The sequence below is a fragment of the Barbus barbus genome (genome assembly GCF_936440315.1).
Source record: "Barbus barbus genome assembly, chromosome: 49".
Classification (NCBI taxonomy): domain Eukaryota; kingdom Metazoa; phylum Chordata; class Actinopteri; order Cypriniformes; family Cyprinidae; genus Barbus; species Barbus barbus.
In genome coordinates this window covers 13,460,702-13,479,594 of record NC_136727.1, presented here as the reverse complement: position 1 = coordinate 13,479,594, position 18,893 = coordinate 13,460,702, and the positions used below count along the sequence as shown (strand labels likewise).

The 18,893-nt window shown below is 36.2% G+C and overlaps 1 protein-coding gene across 2 annotated transcripts in view; it reads left to right on the top strand.

Annotated features, from left to right (window-relative positions):
* The window catches only part of LOC306867646 (serine/threonine-protein kinase Nek7), an 80,989-nt gene that overhangs the window by 17,051 nt on the left and 45,045 nt on the right, over positions 1–18,893 (top strand). Inside the window, exons 1-2 of one of the 2 annotated variants that reach the window (XM_079413436.1) lie at positions 3,860–3,927; positions 11,176–11,255. In XM_079413436.1, the coding sequence (XP_079269562.1) occupies positions 11,202–11,255 (54 nt within the window). In that variant the 5' untranslated portion in view covers positions 3,860–3,927; positions 11,176–11,201. Of the gene's footprint in view, positions 1–3,859; positions 3,928–11,175; positions 11,256–18,893 lie in introns of those variants that run through there. The other variant, XM_079413435.1, reaches the window with a different exon arrangement.

The window sequence follows — 18,893 nt, the reverse complement described above, 5'->3', positions numbered from 1 at the left end:
TAGATTCATTACATGTAAAGTAAAACATTTCAAAAGTTTTTTGTTTTGTTTTAATTTTGATGATTAGAGCTTACAGCTCATGAAAGTCAAAAATCAGTATCTCAAAATATTAGAATATTTACATTTGAGTTTCAATTAATGACCATCCCTACAGTATAAATTCTGGGTATCTCTTGTTCTTTGAAACCACAATAATGGAGAAGACTGCTGATTTGTCAATGATCCAGAGGACGAACATTGACGGCCTCCACAAAGAGGGTAAGTCACAGAGGGTCATTACTGAAAGGAGTGGCTGTTTACAGAGTGCTGTATCAAAGCATATTAAATGCAAAGTTGACTGGAAGGAAGAATTTGTGTAGTAAAAGGTGCACAAGCAACAGGGATGACCGCAAGCTTGAGAATACTGTCAAGCAAAGCTGATTCAAACACTTGTGAGAGCTTCACAAGGAGTGGACTGAAGCTGGAGTAAGTGCATCAAGAGTCACCACGCTCAGACGTCTTCAGGAAAAGGGCTACCAAGCCACTTCTGAACCAGAGACAAGAGACAAGCGTCTTACCTGGGCTGTGGAGAAAAAGAACTGGACTGTTGCTCAGTGGTCCATTGTCCTCTTTTCAGATGAAAGTAAATTTTGCATTTCATTTGGAAATCAAGGTCCCAGAGTCTGGAGGAAGAGTGGAGAGGCACAGAATCCATGTTGCTTGAAGTCCAGTGTGAAGTTTCCACGGTGATTGATGATTTGGGCTGCCATGTCATCTGCTGGTGTTGGTCCACTGTGTTTTCTGAAGTCCACAGTCAACGCAGCCATCTACCAGGAAATTTTAGAGCACTTCATGCTTCCTTCTGCTGACAATCTTTATGGAGATGCTGATTTCATTTTCCAGCAGGACTTGGCACCTGCCCACACGCCAAAGGTACCAAAAGCTGGTTCAATGACCATGGTGTTACTGTGCTTGATTGGCCAGCAAACTCGCCTGACCTGTCAAGAGGAAGATGAGAGACATCAGACCCAACAATGCAGATGACCTGAAGGCCGCTATCAAAGCAACCTGGGCTTCCATTACACCTGAGCAGTGCCACAGGCTGATGCCTCCATGCCACGCCGCATTGATGCAGTAATCCAGGCCAAAGGAGGCCCAACCAAGTATTGAGTGCATAGAAATGAACATACTTTTCAGAAGCCTCACATTTCTATTTAAAATATCCTTTTTTTTATTGATCTTATGTAATCTTCTAGTTTTCCGAGACACTGAATTTTGGGTTTACATTATCTGTAAGCCATAATTATCAAAATTTCAAGAAATAAAGGTTTGAAATATTTCACTCTGTGTAATATATGGGTTTCACTTTCTGAAATGAGTGACAAAAAATATTGACCTTTTTCATGATATTCTAATTTGTTTAGATGTACATGTAAATGAAGTATCACACAGTTATAGGTATAATAATGTTTTTTTTATTTTATTTTTTAATATTGAATGACAAATTGCTCAAATATTGGGTAAAATATTTTTTTGTTTAAATGTAACTTATTTAGTACTACTTGGGTTTGAATGAAATATCACACAGGAACATTAGATGTAATAATAACGCATTTTTAATCAATACTTTTTACAGTATTGCCTCAATATTGGTTGTAATATCGACAATATTACAAATATTGGAAAATGGTTGATTTTTATTTAGATTTAACTTTATTGATACCTTCCAGTATCGCTGCATTGAGCGAAGTATTGTGCAGAGTTATTGGGTAAAATAGTCTTATCAATTGATACTTTCTAATTTTGAATGAGAAATCAATCAAATATTAGGTGAACTGGGTATTTTGTTTAAACTGTACTTTAATCATATTTTTTAGTATTGAATGAAATCACACAAATATTGGATGAAATAGTCAATTTGTATGTAAATTGAACCTTCTAATTGATATTTTCACAGTTATTGGGTAAAATACATTTATATTTTTATTTGGATTGAACTTTTAAATTGATACTTTATAATACTGAATGAGAAGTCACTCGAATATTGGGTAAAATAGTTATTTGAACTTTAATCAATATATTTTTTTAAGCGTATAATGTTTTCAATTTTTTGGGGGATATATTCAATGAAATATTGCGCACACGCATTTGAATAAAACAGTACATATTTAGATTGAACTTTTTAACTAATACCTTTTTTTAAAGTGTTTTTGAATTAATGGTTTGATTTTGAAAGAATTATTTGAATGTTGTGCACAAATTAAACAAAATTCTTGGTAGATTGAGTATTTTAATTGATATTTGGTAATGTTGAATGAAATTGCACATACAATTGTTATTATGTACTTTTTAAAAATTCACTTGGGGTTAAATGAAATAAGTATGCTTATCAGCATTTCTTTCCCCCACCGAACTCATTGCAGTGCATTCTGGGAAGAGTACATGAATTGCTTCCTTAGAATTTGCGCTAGATGAGATCTCATTCAGTATCACCTTTTAGATCAGAGCTTTTGTGTTTCACTGAAAATAGCTTTTCCCCCCAAATTCTGTTCATGATGACGCTTTTTTTATTTACAAGACGCTGTCAAAGCAGGTGCTTGCAGGTGCATGCGATCTAGTTGAGATCTATCAGATTAACATCTTTTATGCTGTGCTTTTTTCAGAAGTCAATCAGGAAGTAACATTGATTTACTCGACACCTCATTGACTCTGTTTTTGTCAGTGCATTACTAATGTTCAGTTACAGAAGGATATCAAATGGTTTTTGTAATGTAAGTTTGAATAGTTTTTGTTGCTCTGCAGTTTGTCAATGGGCTGTTCTTGACTTTGGCACTGCCAAATCAACCAGTTTGACCAGATGTAAGGTTGTCAATTTAAATACACAATCATTGTTTATTGCAGAGTGAAACTGTATATTTGTTGTACGTCTTGGTATCATCTATTCTCTGTTTCTCGGCTCAGTGACTTGTGTTTGTCACTGAATGTCAATCTGGTATGCTCTTTCATAATTCACTTTCAAATCAGGCTTACGCTCTTAAAAGCTCATAGAATGTACCATGACAACTGGTACTCGCATTAAAAAAACCCCACATAGGCCATCTATTAATGTTTCCTGACACTTCACCACTCACTTTTTCCACTAGTGCCACCAAAACGCATTTTGCACTTGTTATACGGTGTGTGTGTGCGTAGAAATATAAAATGTATCAGTGTCAATAAATATATAAATAATGGAAAGTTATGTAAATTCAAACATATTTTATATAAATACAGCCTTTGTATTGTATATCTAATACATATATGTAGATATACATTAGGACGGCTGTTTATTTGTTTTTAATTTTTTTATTTTAGTGTATATTTGGTGTTTTAGTATCATTGATATACTGTTACAATTTTTTCTGTTTTCACTTTGTTGTTTGTGTAGTATAATTTTATTAGTATTATTGTATAGTTTTTTTTCATTTATTTATTTGTTTTAGTATTGGTTTTAATTATTTTAGTTAAATTACCTGAATGACAAAAATGTTGTAACTAGCTGAAATTAAAATAAATTAGAATTAATTTTATTTATTTCAGGTAAGTCATGTTTTTTTTATTTTTTTTTTTAATAGTTTTAGCTTTAGTTTTAGTTAATGATAATTATCCATTTACATTTAAATTACATTTTGGTTTTAAATTGTAGATATATAGAAGAGATATATATATAAAAAACATTGCAATAAACATTAAACCTCTCATTAACTATAAGAGGTCTAAATATTTTTAAAGCATTTGGAGAATATGTTTATCCCGCACCCTATGTTATTCAAATCTGTCATCTTTGCGCAGACAAACGGGCTAGTCAAGTTACCTCTAATGGATTATTTGCATCACTTTAGGACTCCCTTCACCGCGCTCAAGCTCTGCACATCAAACAGCGTTCCGGGAGATGCGCGCCCCTGCAGGGTAATTAAATGTTCCCTCTCAGACCCTCCACTATAAAGCACCTGCAGGCTTGACGGCACGCTTACAAAAGCCCGAGCCCAGAACTGATTCATCAAACTGGCCCTCGAGAAGAGACACACAATAGGCAGTAGACCGAGGTGGCCCGGGTCTATTGCTGCCCTGCCAGCTCCTCTGAGCCCCGTCCTTTTGACTCAAGGATACGTAAAGTGGATCATTACACCTGCACGCACTCCAGCCTCCTACGCCGCGCTGAATGTTTGTATGTGTGATGATTGAAGGAGCCCGACATGGACGAGATACAAATGCACACACGCTGTTACTATAGCGCGTTTCCGACCCCAAAGCAGAGAGGTAGGGCATCTGCAGTGCTCTCAAAAGTGCGCTCCTCTGAGACCTGCCGTAAAATAGAGTCAGGTATTAAAGGCAAAGGCCTGTGCACTACTTTGTGTGTGGGTATAAATCAAAGCCGGCCCTCACATGCAGAGGCCATTTGTGCTGTGCTATTTACTTCCGCTGAGAAATAATCATTACCCTATAAAATGTGAAAGTGAAAAATGTAAAGGAGGCCTATAAATAGGCGCCGAGCAGGAATATGGATGGCCGGGCCAGACTCCCTCAAGACCGCAAGACTGGGTTCCTTATGGAAATGCAATGCTTCCAGGCTAAAATAAAACAGCCCTTTAGGTGAAGTAGTGGGGTTCGGCATTTTTACATTTGTAGAATATTATACAATTAGGCTGCGTTTTTTATTTTACATAAAGCTACTGGAAATGTTATTGAGATTAATGCCATTCTTAGTAATATTCGTACATTAATGCAGGAGTGTAAATGAGCATATGGTGCAGCATATGCATTTGTGTAAAGCTCAATTAATACTGACATTGATTAAGTCCTATATAGCTATATATATTAAATAACATGTATATGATGTGGACCAGTAAGAAATTACCTAGCAATCACCAAAAACACCCTAGATATATTCATTAATCAGCTAATGTTCGTGTTTCTGTTTCACAGTGTTAGGTATCTTAATTGTTCAGTCAAATGATAGATCAGAAGTGCTATTGGACAAGTCAAAATTTATAAACAGCATCATTAAATAGCTGGAGAATCTATAGGACTGTATCCTGAATCTTCAAACATGTCTTGAGCTCCTTCATGGCAACTTGCACTTCTAGGCTCATGTTTCTTTTCGGCGCTGATTAAAATAAATGTGCAAATGTCGGTCCTTTTTAATTTCAGACTGTTCCATCATTAATGATCAGATAGTTTTAGCTTCACTGTCATGAAAAAGGTTTCTTATAATCATGGCCACTGCTTTTACTGTATTCAGAGGCTCAAAGCGGCCTTTCATGTGTCGTTCGTACCACGCTCTTCTACTGTTGGCGTTCGTTTCCTTCATGCACTCTTGAATCGGTCTGCATATGATCTGGTCCACGTGAACACCTGTGAGCAAAGGCTAATTTAAGTCCGGAGCCAGTTAACATCCAGGCTCCTTGATCCACAAAAGATCCTCCTCCCTTTCTTGTTACGTCTTTTTTCATACATGACGAAGGAAGCAGCCAAGAATCCGGGAATAAAGACATATAGGGCAGCCTGCCATCACATTCATCATATTAAGTTGCCCTGTTGTGCTTGCTAGGCTACCGATCAGTTCAGTTATGTCTGCTTTTATCATTCTGGACATGGGAGCACAGGGTGAATCTATTCTTTGATGAACTTTTCCTGCTTTTAAGAATGCAAAAGGCTGCAGTCCATGCATGCTTATTAGAAGTTTGATATGAAATCACTGCAGCCTCCAGGAGTTGATGCCTTGTAAAATTGCCAATTACTCTTAATTTCCATATAACTAAAGGCTGCATTGATTCTAAATGGACACCCACACACAATGAAGATGTCTTGCACTTCAAGATTAGGAATATAAATTAATCAATATTAAGCAGCATTTAATGAGGTAAAATCTCATAATGTGAACATTAGTAACGGAAATATGAAAGATTTGATGATAAAATGTATAATTATAACTGTTGCAATGCCAGCAAGGTTCCTCATGTTTTATTTTAAGCCTTTTTGTTGAATTATATTTAAGGAACAATATGGAAAATGATGAAAGGAGTGATTGTAGGGCTCTATGAAATGCTTTTTTCCAAAATTCTTTTTTCATTTAAAATTTTTATTCAGTTTTAAGTTTTTTTTTTTTTTTTATTTATTTAGTTTTGGCATTTTCACCTTTATTATTATAGGACAGATCAAATTGGGTGTTCAGAAATGTTAATGTCATTGAATATATAGCAGGTGAAGAAATGTCGGAAACTTTGACATCTTTCTATGCGACTATGCTGCAAAACTGCCTCTTGAGGTGTTCGTCAGCTCCCAAGCTTCCATTTCAAGTAGGTTGCCTACTGTCATCATGGCACGTAATGGCCCTTTTGTCATGCTAAGCTATGTATAGCTTCTTAGTCTTTGCTGCGGCCCCTTTTCAGTATGTTAATTTTACAAGCACGCAGCTGTAAACCACATGTTACTCGCAGACGCCATAAATAGCCGGTGGAAAAAGCACAGATGAATGTTTCTCTAGACAGTTGGGTGTTGTTAGCGTGCGTGTGTGTATACAGTCGTCTCCAGAGGATGCGGCTCCTGTAATCATTCTTGTTTGGGTGCTTGTGTGCTGATATCATGTGGCATGTTTAATTGATTCTGTTAATGAGGGTGTTGCATGGAAACCGCTGATGCCCTGAAGTCATTTTGACACGGAATAGGTCAATCAAAGAAGCCATTCTGCCAGCCTCAATCTGAACTGCTTGAAACTGAAGTAGAACTAACCAACAGGGCAACCCATCTCATGCTGCCACTGTCAAATGCCAGGCAGACGCTCTACCAAAGGGTCAAAATTATCTTTTTGACACACCTGCTGGTGCAGAGTGATTTATCGGCCATGAAACTCGAACTTTACTTCATAATAATGTGTTATATAAAAATAGTTTACTTCTATTATTATTATATAATTATTTTGTTTCATAGAGAGAAAGAGAGGGAAGGATAATTGTAATGCTTTAAAATTAAAAAGGAATTATTAAAATCATTATTCATAAATATCAATATTTAATACTAATATTAATTCAAAATTATATTCTAAAGTCTGAAACGGATTATGGCATCACAACATTAAAATGTATAGTAAAAAAAAAAGTATTTTACAGTTATTTTTTTGTTTTGCTTTGAAATATCACATTACATTACAAACAACTAGGGATGCACGATATTATCGGACTGATATCGGAATTGGCCGATAATGGTTTTAAATGTAAAATATCAGCATTGACCCAATATGAAAAATTATGCCGATATGTCTTGCCGATAAGAGGAATACATTAACTCACACGTGCTCAGGGTGTGCTAGTGATTAGATCATGTCAGCAGTGTGGCTCATTCTTGAAGCAAAGTTTTGTCTGAATGATGATTAGATTCACTGATTTAGATCGCTGAACTTAATCTGTGAAAGCGCCTACAGAATGACACGTTCGGTGTGTGATAGAATAAACGATAATAGCACGTACAGCAGCGACAGCCTCCCCCAGGTCCTGATGCCCGCTCGGTGAGGAGTTTTAATCTGTAGGGGGCGCTGTTAGCCTACTTCTATTTAAATTAAAAGGAAAATAGCCTACACAAGTAACATTTAGGCTGTGTTTCTGATTAAATAAAGCTGTAATTGATGTCAGAAAATGAGTATATTTGTATTTAAACGTCAGAAGGTATATAGCTTACATGAAAAATAAACAAACATGACACTTAATGACACAAACATGACAAATAATTTTATATACTGATTTATTCATTAATGTGTAATATGTTTTATTTTTTAAACAAATCATAAGCTTTAAAATATTTTCAGAATTTTTACAGCTCTTTTGCTTTAGACGATCTACAAATGTTAAATCTTAAAATAAAATGTTAGGGTTAACACTGCATCTTTCTGGGGGACACAATGCAGTGATTTGATATATAGTTTATTTATGGTTATTTTCAAAGCTTCAATGTACTGTCAAAAAACCTTCATTATTGTTTATTCAATTAAAAAAAATAAGTTCTTGTTTCTAATTAGTTTATTTCTAGTTAGTTTCTAACTAATCAAAATTAAAAATTATTTTACTTATAATTTCTGCACAGGAGAGACTTGGTGTTGTTTCCAAACAAAAGGAAATATATCGGCACCAGCCAAAAGGAGTCGAAAAATATCGGATATCGGCAAAAATCCAGTATCGTGCATCCATGCAAACAACGTTTCATATTCACTATGAAATTCAAAAGCACGTTTGAAATTTGATTTGCCACTCTGATTCACATAATTGCGTAAAATTGTTTATTTTTTAATCATAATAGTGAGACGACAGCAGTGTTTTACATCATCAACATCGTCTACTGTCTCAAACTGCTAATTAGTGCCCAGAATTATTCACCTAGGCACATTTTGAAGTTTCGTAAAGAAAGAACAAATAGCGGGTTTCCTAAGTATGCTTTTTGGGAGCTCGGGTGTGTTTCATTCATTTAAAAACTTAGTCTTCCAATACTAATTACGTACTTGTTGAGAGGCTGTTTAAATGTGTGGCTTTAACGACTAGTTCTTCCCCAGAGAAAATGCGTCACGCAAGCAGTTTCCACAATCCTTAATGTGGAGACAAATTTAGCTAAACTGCAGAAATGGCAAACAGAAACAAATCTTCGGTGGCAACAAACCCTGTCCTGCGTGCACTGCCACTCAAATCTCAGACGTGGGGTTGGTGCTTAATTAGTGTTATTAACCTTCAACAAACCGGGCTGATTTTGCCATGGTGACAGCTTCAGCTCCGTTTCTCCGTTCACCGGCATGAGGTATTTTAATTGGCTCGAGCTCCTCGATCCGCTCAGCCCTGACAACGCGTGGAGACGGACATTCACTGCGGTGAGCGACATGTAAATGGCCTTTCTATGAAAGGAGTGTTTTTTTTTTTAACCCTCGCTCATATTCCTTCAGTACAGTGAAGACACGGCGAGCTCACCAGAGCTGTGCGCCGCAGTGAAGTGACAACCAAGCAATCATTAAAAATTTTGATGGCTGCGGCACACACAGGCCAATCTCCCAGCTTGATGTAAAGAAAAGTACGCAGCCGTCTTTTGTATTTGCTCTCTGTCACCGATGAAAGCTCAGGCCTAATTTATTCCTTCTCATCGTCGGTGCTGCAAAGACAACATATCTTCGCTGTTTCTTACGTGTACGTATGCTTTATTGTGCCCACATTAATGTCTCTGTAGGCTTTCCAGGAGCACTAGACTCAACTAATACTAGGTGCTTTATGGGTGGCTGTTATTGAAGGTTCTTTTGTGTGTGTGTGTGTGTGTGTGTGTGTGTATAAAAGTAATGAAGGAATCTTTGCGTTGACATTTTTGGTTAAGCAACAATTTTTCTCTTTAATTTAATAGCCAAAAACCGATATCTAGAGAGCAGGATGACAGATATAATATTATTTAATAATGATACTGAATAAGATCAAATTTAACTTGGAATTTCTTATAAATTTGAAGTAACACATTTTACACAATACTTATGCCGCTAAAAATATTTGAGAACAAAATGTCCGTTTTTCTAAGCTAATTTTCGTTCACAGTGGGGAAACGTTTTTTGGCAGATGTCAATGATTAGGATTGCAGTTATTCTCAAAATAAGCACTAGGTTTGTATCACTTTAAGTCCATGCAGTTATTTGCTTATAATGTGTTTTGAAAACGTTCACATTCTATTTTAGCATTTTTACCAGATTTTTAGTGAGAATCATATTAGAAGTGTTTGCCAACTACACACTGAAACTGAACCTCTTCTTGCAGTTTGAAGCCAAAATAAAGCCTTGGGGTTTTAACATTAAATATAAAAGTGAAAAATTTTAAATTAAATATTTTATTTATTTATTTATTTTTTTTGATTCCACTTTTAAGTCTAGGTACAATATGAATGCAAAAAGCACTGTGTTTTTCTTTTGGGTCACTGAAAAAGGCATGAGTTGATTCTTTTGAAAAGCACATCTAAGTTTGAGCACTTGCGTATTTTGCTAAACCTGACTTCATTCTTCATTTAGAGTCAGAAGGTATCTGTTGGTAGTTTGTATTGTTTGTTGAACATACTATATGTGCTGCTGTTGATGTAGGCCTAAATGTGATTTTTCTTGTTGCCTTGATATCTAAACCAAAGCAATGCCAAATGTTGAAAGTTTATCATTAAAAAAACCCTTCAAAACATGGGATGATTCACCCAAAAATAAAAAATTGTCATCATTTACTAGTTTCTTTCTTCTGTTGAGCACAAAAGAAGATATTCTGAAGAATGTTGTTGACCAAACAGTCGACGGTAGCCATTGACTTCCAAAGTATGGATGAAAATACTATGGAAGTCGATGGCTACCGTCGACCAAAAATGTTGATGCAGTAACTTTATATAAAATTTGTTTCGCTGAAATAATGAGATGTAGTTCATTGTTGAAAAACTTCACTAGAATACGACACTCTGAACAGCTTAATTATACAGTTATTTATATTTAATTACCGAAACTTTATTTTCAATTTCATTTTTGGATTTAGGCTAAATGCAATCTTTAATTTCAGTTTCAGTAAAAAAATTAATAAAATCATTTCAGTTGACATAATCATAGTTTCAGTTCACAATTCTATCAAAAATCTCTTAATGGCCAAATTTGGGCAGATAGGCCTATATCACTAACTGACTAATTAATAGATCATATAGCTGATTATAATGTTTTTGGTGGTGGAACTGGTACTGTACCTGCTCTAGTACATATTGCCCTATTCTGTCTTCCACTCTAATTGTGTCTTTATTGTTCTGACCACACTATATTTGGTTACACACATCCAATGTTTTTGTTTGTTTGTTTTTTCAATAATTTGCTTTGGTGCTCGACGAATGGGCTACAAGTTTTAACAATTGAGTTTTACTATTCAATTTAAAGGATCTCCAGTGCTGTGGCTCTTTGACAGGTCTCATTAACACAATGGGTGTCGTGTTCTCAGTGGATCGGGTTCCTCGGGCGAGGTAACGCGCCGACTGTTTCCACAGCAGCATGTGATTGTCAGGAGCGCTGTTCCAGACCCTAATTCTATTACCAAATTCACACGTCTATGTTCACTGGAGATTATTACAAGAAGCAAGGTTTGCTACTGTGGCTGTGGTGGTCGACACATCTTATTTTGTTTGTTTGTTTCACAGGGGTGTAAGGGACTGCTGCTGTCACGATGGACGCCCAATCACAAGGCCAGCAGCCGCCGGTGCCAGTGTTTCAGCCACAGGTTTGTGTGTTCTCTCATACATAAACACAAACATACATACAGTCTAGCCAAACTTTCTTTTAATCTGATTATATAGGCATTCTACAAAGCCACTTGAGTTTTTTTGGTTTTTATTGCCGTCTACCATCCTGACTCACCACCTGCTTGCTTAGCAGCATGTAGCACGAGCCTGTTGCCCTCTTCCACATCCACATCTGCCCCTGTCAAATCTCCCCGTGTCTGTCAATCCACCTGCAGAGAGACAGGCGGCAGTCTGCTCCGGCTGTCTCTCCGCTGTGCCGGGTGAGAGGTGATAATGAGATTCTGCTCTCTGCACAAGCAGCGTTTCCTGCACACAGGAGCCATCACGTGTTTCCAGTGCCAGAGACAGAGGTGTTGGAAATCTGCTGCTTTTAGCAGTCTTTTGCTCTCTCTCTCTCTTCCTCGTTCGCTCTCTTAATCTCTCTTTTGTCGTACTTCCTTTTCACACCCTCCAGACTAATTCCCCCCAATCATCCGACTCCATTATTGTAAGTCGTCTTGTGGTAAGTCATGAGTTGTTCACATTAGAGGTTGAACGTTTTTTACTGAGTAATCGCTGCCGATACAAGCTTTTTGAAGATGAGATACCAACCTTTGGTGTCTTCATTTATTTATCAAATGCAATACAATTTTATTTTATTTACTTTTACATGGGCAACATCTTTCTTGTATGTGTAAATAAGTCATTATTGACCCCTAAAAGTTTTTTTTTTAAATTGAAAGAAAATTTTTTTAACATTTCTTGACATGTACTTTGCATTTATTATCTTGATTAATGTTTATGTCTAGGCCTAAGTGATTTTTCTCTGTCTGTCTTTGTTTTTTTAATGGACTAAAATTATTAGTATCGTATGATTGATAATACAGGATATTATTATAAAAACACATTAAAAATTGGACATTATATTAATATAACAAATATAATCACTAATGTTTAAGTACTCCTTTTTCAGCCTTGTTATTGTTAAAGGTCTTGCTAAATGCATGAAATCTTATTTTTTTTCATTTGAAGAGAGTACTCTTTCAAGAACTGTTCAAGAATCATTAATGTAATCGTAAGTTATTAAAATAATTAACAATCTTTTTTTTTTTTTTTTTTTTTAGTTTCTAAATAAGAATCACACACAATTCAGATTCTAAGCATTTTATTCTTTTTCACAAAAGTCAAAAACTTGAATCAATTTGAATCAAATTTAATTTTGACTTAATTTTTGTTGCTTTTTTCCCCCAAGAAAATAAGTGTAATCCTTAACCTGTCATGAAGTAATGAGCATCGCATTCAAAGTTTAAACTTTAAACGTCAAATATCTTATATGTTGAATTTTGCAAAGACCGATAACTTATGTGGAGAAAAATGCTAAATCCAGTAGTTTTTAAAGCTGGTATGTTGAATATGTTTAAATATTTTAAATGGGATGGAATGACCCAAGCATAGAGACTACAGGAGTCTGATATATTATGAAATTCCAGATACCATGAACTGGTTTGGTTCCCAGTTATTTATGGGATTTTTGATTACACAATAAACTGCTTCTGAGATTTTATACATTCTGGGCTCACATAGGGCCTCATTTATCAATGTAACGTAGAAACGAGCGCTGATCCGAGCGCACAAATCAACTTACGACAGAGCTCACGTGTGATTTATGAAAAATTCGTATGCCGCCAATCCCATCGTACGAAAGATCGTACGTTGATAAATGTGGCAGCAGAACACAATCGCCGTATAATATCACGCCCCTAAAAACCCCCCCGGTTTAGAAGCCTCGTCCCTGGAGTTTACGACACGGAGAAATGTAACCCGGCCAAAAAGAGGAAGTAATCTCATGAAAGAGAAATTGATCTTACTCCAAAAACACCCGTTAATCTTATAATTGCAAACATTGGCGTTAATTTATATGTATATTAAATAGCAGTAAATATAACGAAACATTTATAAACATTATAAACACTATATAGATCATTTAGTTCTCCTTAATCCACAACAAACCCTTTAAATTTAACGGTATTACAGAACAAGAATGAAAAAAAAAAAAAAAATGAGTAGCTATAAAATTTTATATTAAACTATGAAGTACAACACAAATTAGGCTATAGTGGCATTCATTATAAACAGAATACAACGTCAAGCTAAAATGAATTTATTAAAGCGAAACTAAACGGCAATGGCTCACAAGCCTCTCTCATTAAACATCCAAATGTTTCCATTTTTGCCATGTAACATTTGGTTGCTAATCTATTATCTATGATGTAAACAAGGATTTATACTTCACTTGTGTTCCAATATCCATGTAAAACATCATCCTTCACATGCGCAATAAATGTTTGTTTCGGTGCTGCATGCTGATTTTACAGTGGACCTTGCAAATTGTGCATTGTAACTTTTATGTTTGGTTGACTGCATTTTAGTTTGATTAATATGGAGAGAGAATTGTGTCTTTATTACATGCGCGAAAATAAATGATCCGAGAGAAAAAAAAAAAGTTTGAGAGAAAAAGTTATCACACTGATAGCAAAAAAGCATTTCATGAGAGAAAAAAATATTTGAGAGAAAAGGTTTTCATACCAATAGCAAAAAATAATAATATTTGAGACTAAAAAAAGTTTTGAAAGTATTTTCTCATAGAACATAAAAAAATATACATTTGAATTTTTTTTCATTATTTCTGAGAAATAAAATCTCTCTCAAAATACTTTGAAAAAAACTCTCAAATATATATTTTTTGCTATCAGTGTGAAATAATGTGTTTTTCTCAAAACGCTTTTCTTTGCTCTCGATGCAATTTCTTGCTCTCGTGTCAGATTTTGCTTTCACTGTGAGAATTGTGTCATGGGCGGGGCCACGTTCCTATTGGCCAGTCGGGTGAGCATCGTCTTGTCTTGGGAGTCGAACTGAATCATTACACCATTGCTCGGTTCACCTGCATGATACCGCCTCTGCCTTATGGCTAGTTTAGTTGAGCACGGACACCCCAATGTTTGGGTAAGATGATATGACACAGCTGGCTTAGCAAGTTCAGCATCACTGAAGATTAAACATTAAAAAATAGCACTCATATTCAGGAATGAATGTGTATTATATTATTTGCTTGCTAATCGCTAGTAAAGCCAAGCAGCCATCATGCTAGGTAAACTTGCAAACTCACCTGGTTTATATACTATTTTTAAATCAAATGCCAAATGAATGTTTTGATTTAGATAGTTTCACGCCTTATTTAGTGAGTAGTGAGCTAGTTTCTACCTTTGCACTTGCTAGCCTCAAAGCACCTGAAGAGTAACTGTTTGTTCATCATATACAACCTCCTGTACAACTATCAACTAACGTTAGTATGCATGGAAGGTGGCAACCCTATAGCTATCTAACTTTAGACAGTGATTGATATACCGTTTGAAAGTATCTCACCTAGTTTTGTTTAAAATAAGTTAGTCTTTGTATGGTTGTTGCACTACACGTTTAGCTACACTGCACATGTAGCTTGCAAACTCAGCTACACAGGGCTTATTCTAAATATTTTTAACCATCTAGCCGAGGTCTAGAGCTGACAAGGTAAATTGCAGGTCTAGGACTAACTCTTACATTAGCAACCCACGAATATGTTTGTGCCTGTACTGTCATGGTAATTAAATTTATGCTGCTATATTTATAGCATATATTTCACATATGCATAGCCTTCATGTCAACTTATCTGTATTTCCTCCATTTAAATAGCATAGTCTAAGGCAAAGATTTTAGAGTTATATTGCTCTATAGCCTACCTATAGTGAGAGATACAGATGCTAAACACATTAATAATAATCATTTTAGGTTATAGTTCAGTTATAGGTTCAAACAGAAAATGTATCATATTGACCTTAAAACAAAATAGTTTATTCTGAGTCCATGGAGTAAAACTGTACAGGAGGTTGTATATGATGAACTAGGGCTGGGCGATATATCGGATGACATTGTTATTTTCATCTCGTCAGTAAAGCCGGTTCCTTGATTAGTAGTAAATCGCCATCACCTGCTTTCAGATGGAGCGGCATTTACTACCATAAGTTCACTGACAAGCTGAGCCATATCGCATTAATTATCGCAGGCGATACGTCTGTGATAATGAAGGGGAAATTGCCCCGGTTGTCAGTGAACTAACGTTACGAAGCTAGTGAAAACTTCACTTACAGTGAAACTATCTAAATCAAAACATTCATTTGGCATTTGATTTAAAAATAGTATATAAACCAGGTGAGTTTGCAAGTTTACCTAGCATGATGGCTGGTTAGCTTTACTAGCGATTAGCAAGCAAATAATATAATACACATTCATTCCTGAATATGAGTGCTATTTTTTAATGTTTAATCTTCAGTGATGCTGAACTTGCTAAGCCAGCTGTGTCATATCATCTTACCCAAACATTGGGGTGTCCGTGCTCAACTAAACTAGCCATAAGGCAGAGGCGGTATCATGCAGGTGAACCGAGCAATGGTGTAATGATTCAGTTCGACTCCCAAGACAAGACGATGCTCACCCGACTGGCCAATAGGAACGTGGCCCCGCCCATGACACAATTCTCACAGTGAAAGCAAAATCTGACACGAGAGCAAGAAATTGCATCGAGAGCAAAGAAAAGCGTTTTGAGAAAAACACTTTTTTTTTTTTAGAGAAAATTATTTCACACTGATAGCAAAAAATATATATTTGAGTTTTTTTTTCAAAGTATTTTGAGAGAGATTTTATTTCTCAGAAATAATGAAAAAAAATTCAAATGTATATTTTTTTATGTTCTATGAGAAAATACTTTCTCGCAACTTTTTTTAGTCTCAAATATTATTATTTTTTGCTATTGGTATGAAAACCTTTTCTCTCAAATATTTTTTTTTCTCTCATGAAATGCTTTTTTGCTATCAGTGTGATAGCTTTTTCTCTCAAACTTTTTTTTTTCTCTCGGATCATTTATTTTCGCGCATGTAATAAAGACACAATTCTCTCTCCATAGATTAATGGCTGAAATGTCAAGTTAGTAATGCTGAAATGGTGTGTGTGTGTACGTGTGAGGCACCTGCGTGATCACCAATCAGTTAAATAAAAAAAATAAAGATATAAAGAAAACAAATAAAATGCATTGAGTGTCACAAAAACGAAAGTGGCCTTTACTTCTTGCACTTTTTTTTTTTTTTATCTGTTAATTAAGAGAAGTATATTTTGTGTAGCCCTAATTATTTTATTCCTTTTATAATTTCTGTTTTTCTCCATTCACAGAGGCACTGCAGGTGTGTGATACGACGATGTGTGATTCCTCATGGTCTGTTTATGCTGCTATTTGCGCATATAAAGCTAAAGCTCTGAAAGGAAGAAAAAAAAAAAAGCTTTGTTTGTCGGTTTAGGAAAATAATCTAAATTAACAAAATGCTATCATTATACAATTCTCTGAAATTCTCTATGCTGAACGCAAGTTCAGGCTAGCTCGAAAACTTGCGTACACAAGCTCAGACCTGACGTGAGATTTGATCGTAGCCATCGGTCGCGTCCATATTGATCAATTCCAAGTTTTGCGTAGAAACGACCGCAAGCCCAATTTTCGGTCGTACTTTCGTTTCGTAAATGAGGCCCATTGTCTCTTGAAATGTTTAAACATACTCATTTTGTTAACAGGTATTAGCCGATAAATCTGAATTTGGCTTTTTTTTAACCTTAGTTAGGCAAAATCCAATATCGTTTGACCTTCCGTGAGACATTGAATGATCTTGCTAAATTTGATAGTTGTCGAATACAGCAAGGTGGTGAAAACCACATGCCTGCTGTCATCAATAAACCATGAGAGACATTTGATATTAGTTTGAAAGCAACACTCAAGGTAAGGCTGGCAATGGATTACACCGTGACAGCTTAAGAGAATGACTTTTACAAGACTCTCAACAATCATCCAAGATAGACTTGTATTCCCTTGAAAGAAAAAAGAAGCAACCGAAAAATGCTGAATTGTGTACGCAATCATGCATATGCCGATATCATATCTTAAAGTCCCCAAGGTTTGATGGATATGCATAGGAGATGCCGGATGAGTCGGTAAGGCGTGCATATTTGATGGCGCATTTGCTCTCCGAGCGAGTGGGAGGGCGAGATCTTCAGATCCGATTTTAATCGTCACGGCGGATTTTTCGACGAAGCAAAATCCCCTTGTAAAAGCAAGGGCTTTAAATTCTGGAGCAGATTAAAGAGGAGCGGGGTGAAGGTGGTATAAATATTGCATGGGCCGGGCCTGGAGAGAGATGTTGATGAAAAGGATGCGAACAGGATCTCCTGCCTTGTTCCCCCCACCACGAAGATCCCCCCTCCAGCACCCACCAAACAACACCACCACCAAGTGCCGTCTTGCTACTCTACCACCTCTTCAGCGCTTCGGTTGTCCTTTCCTTGGCAGCCGCTGGAAGTGTTGTGCTGTCAGCTCACACCTAGTCTCCACACTGCTGCCGCCCCGTCCTCCGTCATTCTCTTCCTCCTCCTCCTATCTCGCATCCCCTGTCATGCGGCCGTACGTCTGCATTTCTCTTTTTACACTTGTGTCACCAGTGGCTAACCCTCCATCCTTTGCTGTTGCTCCTGTGATGTGTTGTCCCTTTGAGTCATTTACCCAGCATGCTCTGCTGCATCTTCCATCCCCGCTGACCTTTTTTTTTTATTTAACTCAAGCAACGGTTCAAGTCTAAAACCCAAAAGTATACTTAATTTATATATTTTTTTTAATACACATCAGCATAGTACATACACTTTACTGTATGTGCACAGTTCGATTTTTCTAACAAAATCTGCACAAACAGTCCTTTTTTGGCATGCACTTTGAGATTTTTATTTTTTTTGCATTAGTTTGTCCACAAGTTAGCAGCAATGCAATGGCCTGTCGTTTCACAGTCGTAAAAGAAACTGAGATGGAACAACAATGACAAAGTACTGGAGAAGCAACAATACTAGTCGCTCGTATTGACAAGCTCTTATGTAAGGGGTAAAGATATATGCGCAACATTAGATTAAATAAGTACAGAGACATCTTTTTCGATCATGACTTCTGGAGAGAAATAGCACAGACACTAAACAAGGATCGAAACTTTCTAGTGCACATTTGAGCGCTTGTGTTTGTTGAGAGTATTGTTTTGAAAGGCTGTTTATTTATCTGTACACTATGCAAAATATAAGTATACTTTGGGCTTAAAGGTGTGGTCATATTTATCATTGTTGAAATTTCACGGGGGCAGAATCCAATAGGAATAAATGTGCTTGGGAGTTTTGAGATGGGGTGAAAATGTTACCTTTGCAGATTTAAAAAATATTTTTGGTCATGTGAATTTTCCGCATTGACCAAATGAAGTTTCTTGCTACACAAGTGATTTCTGCATGAGCTGTGCTTTATTATTGTTTGCTAATGTGACCGCATCAAAGCTTTGCGTGGAAATTGTTTCCGCATCCCAATTCAAGACATTCTTGGCCCGTTCTTTCCTACCTCTGTGCTCATTTTCAAGTTGGTCACACAAGTTGCCATACTGACCAACAGAAAGCGGCTTGGTTTGAAAGTAACTTCTATGTGAGATTTACTTCTTGCATTACTACGCTATCCCACAGAGCAGCAATGATCCATTTGTGGT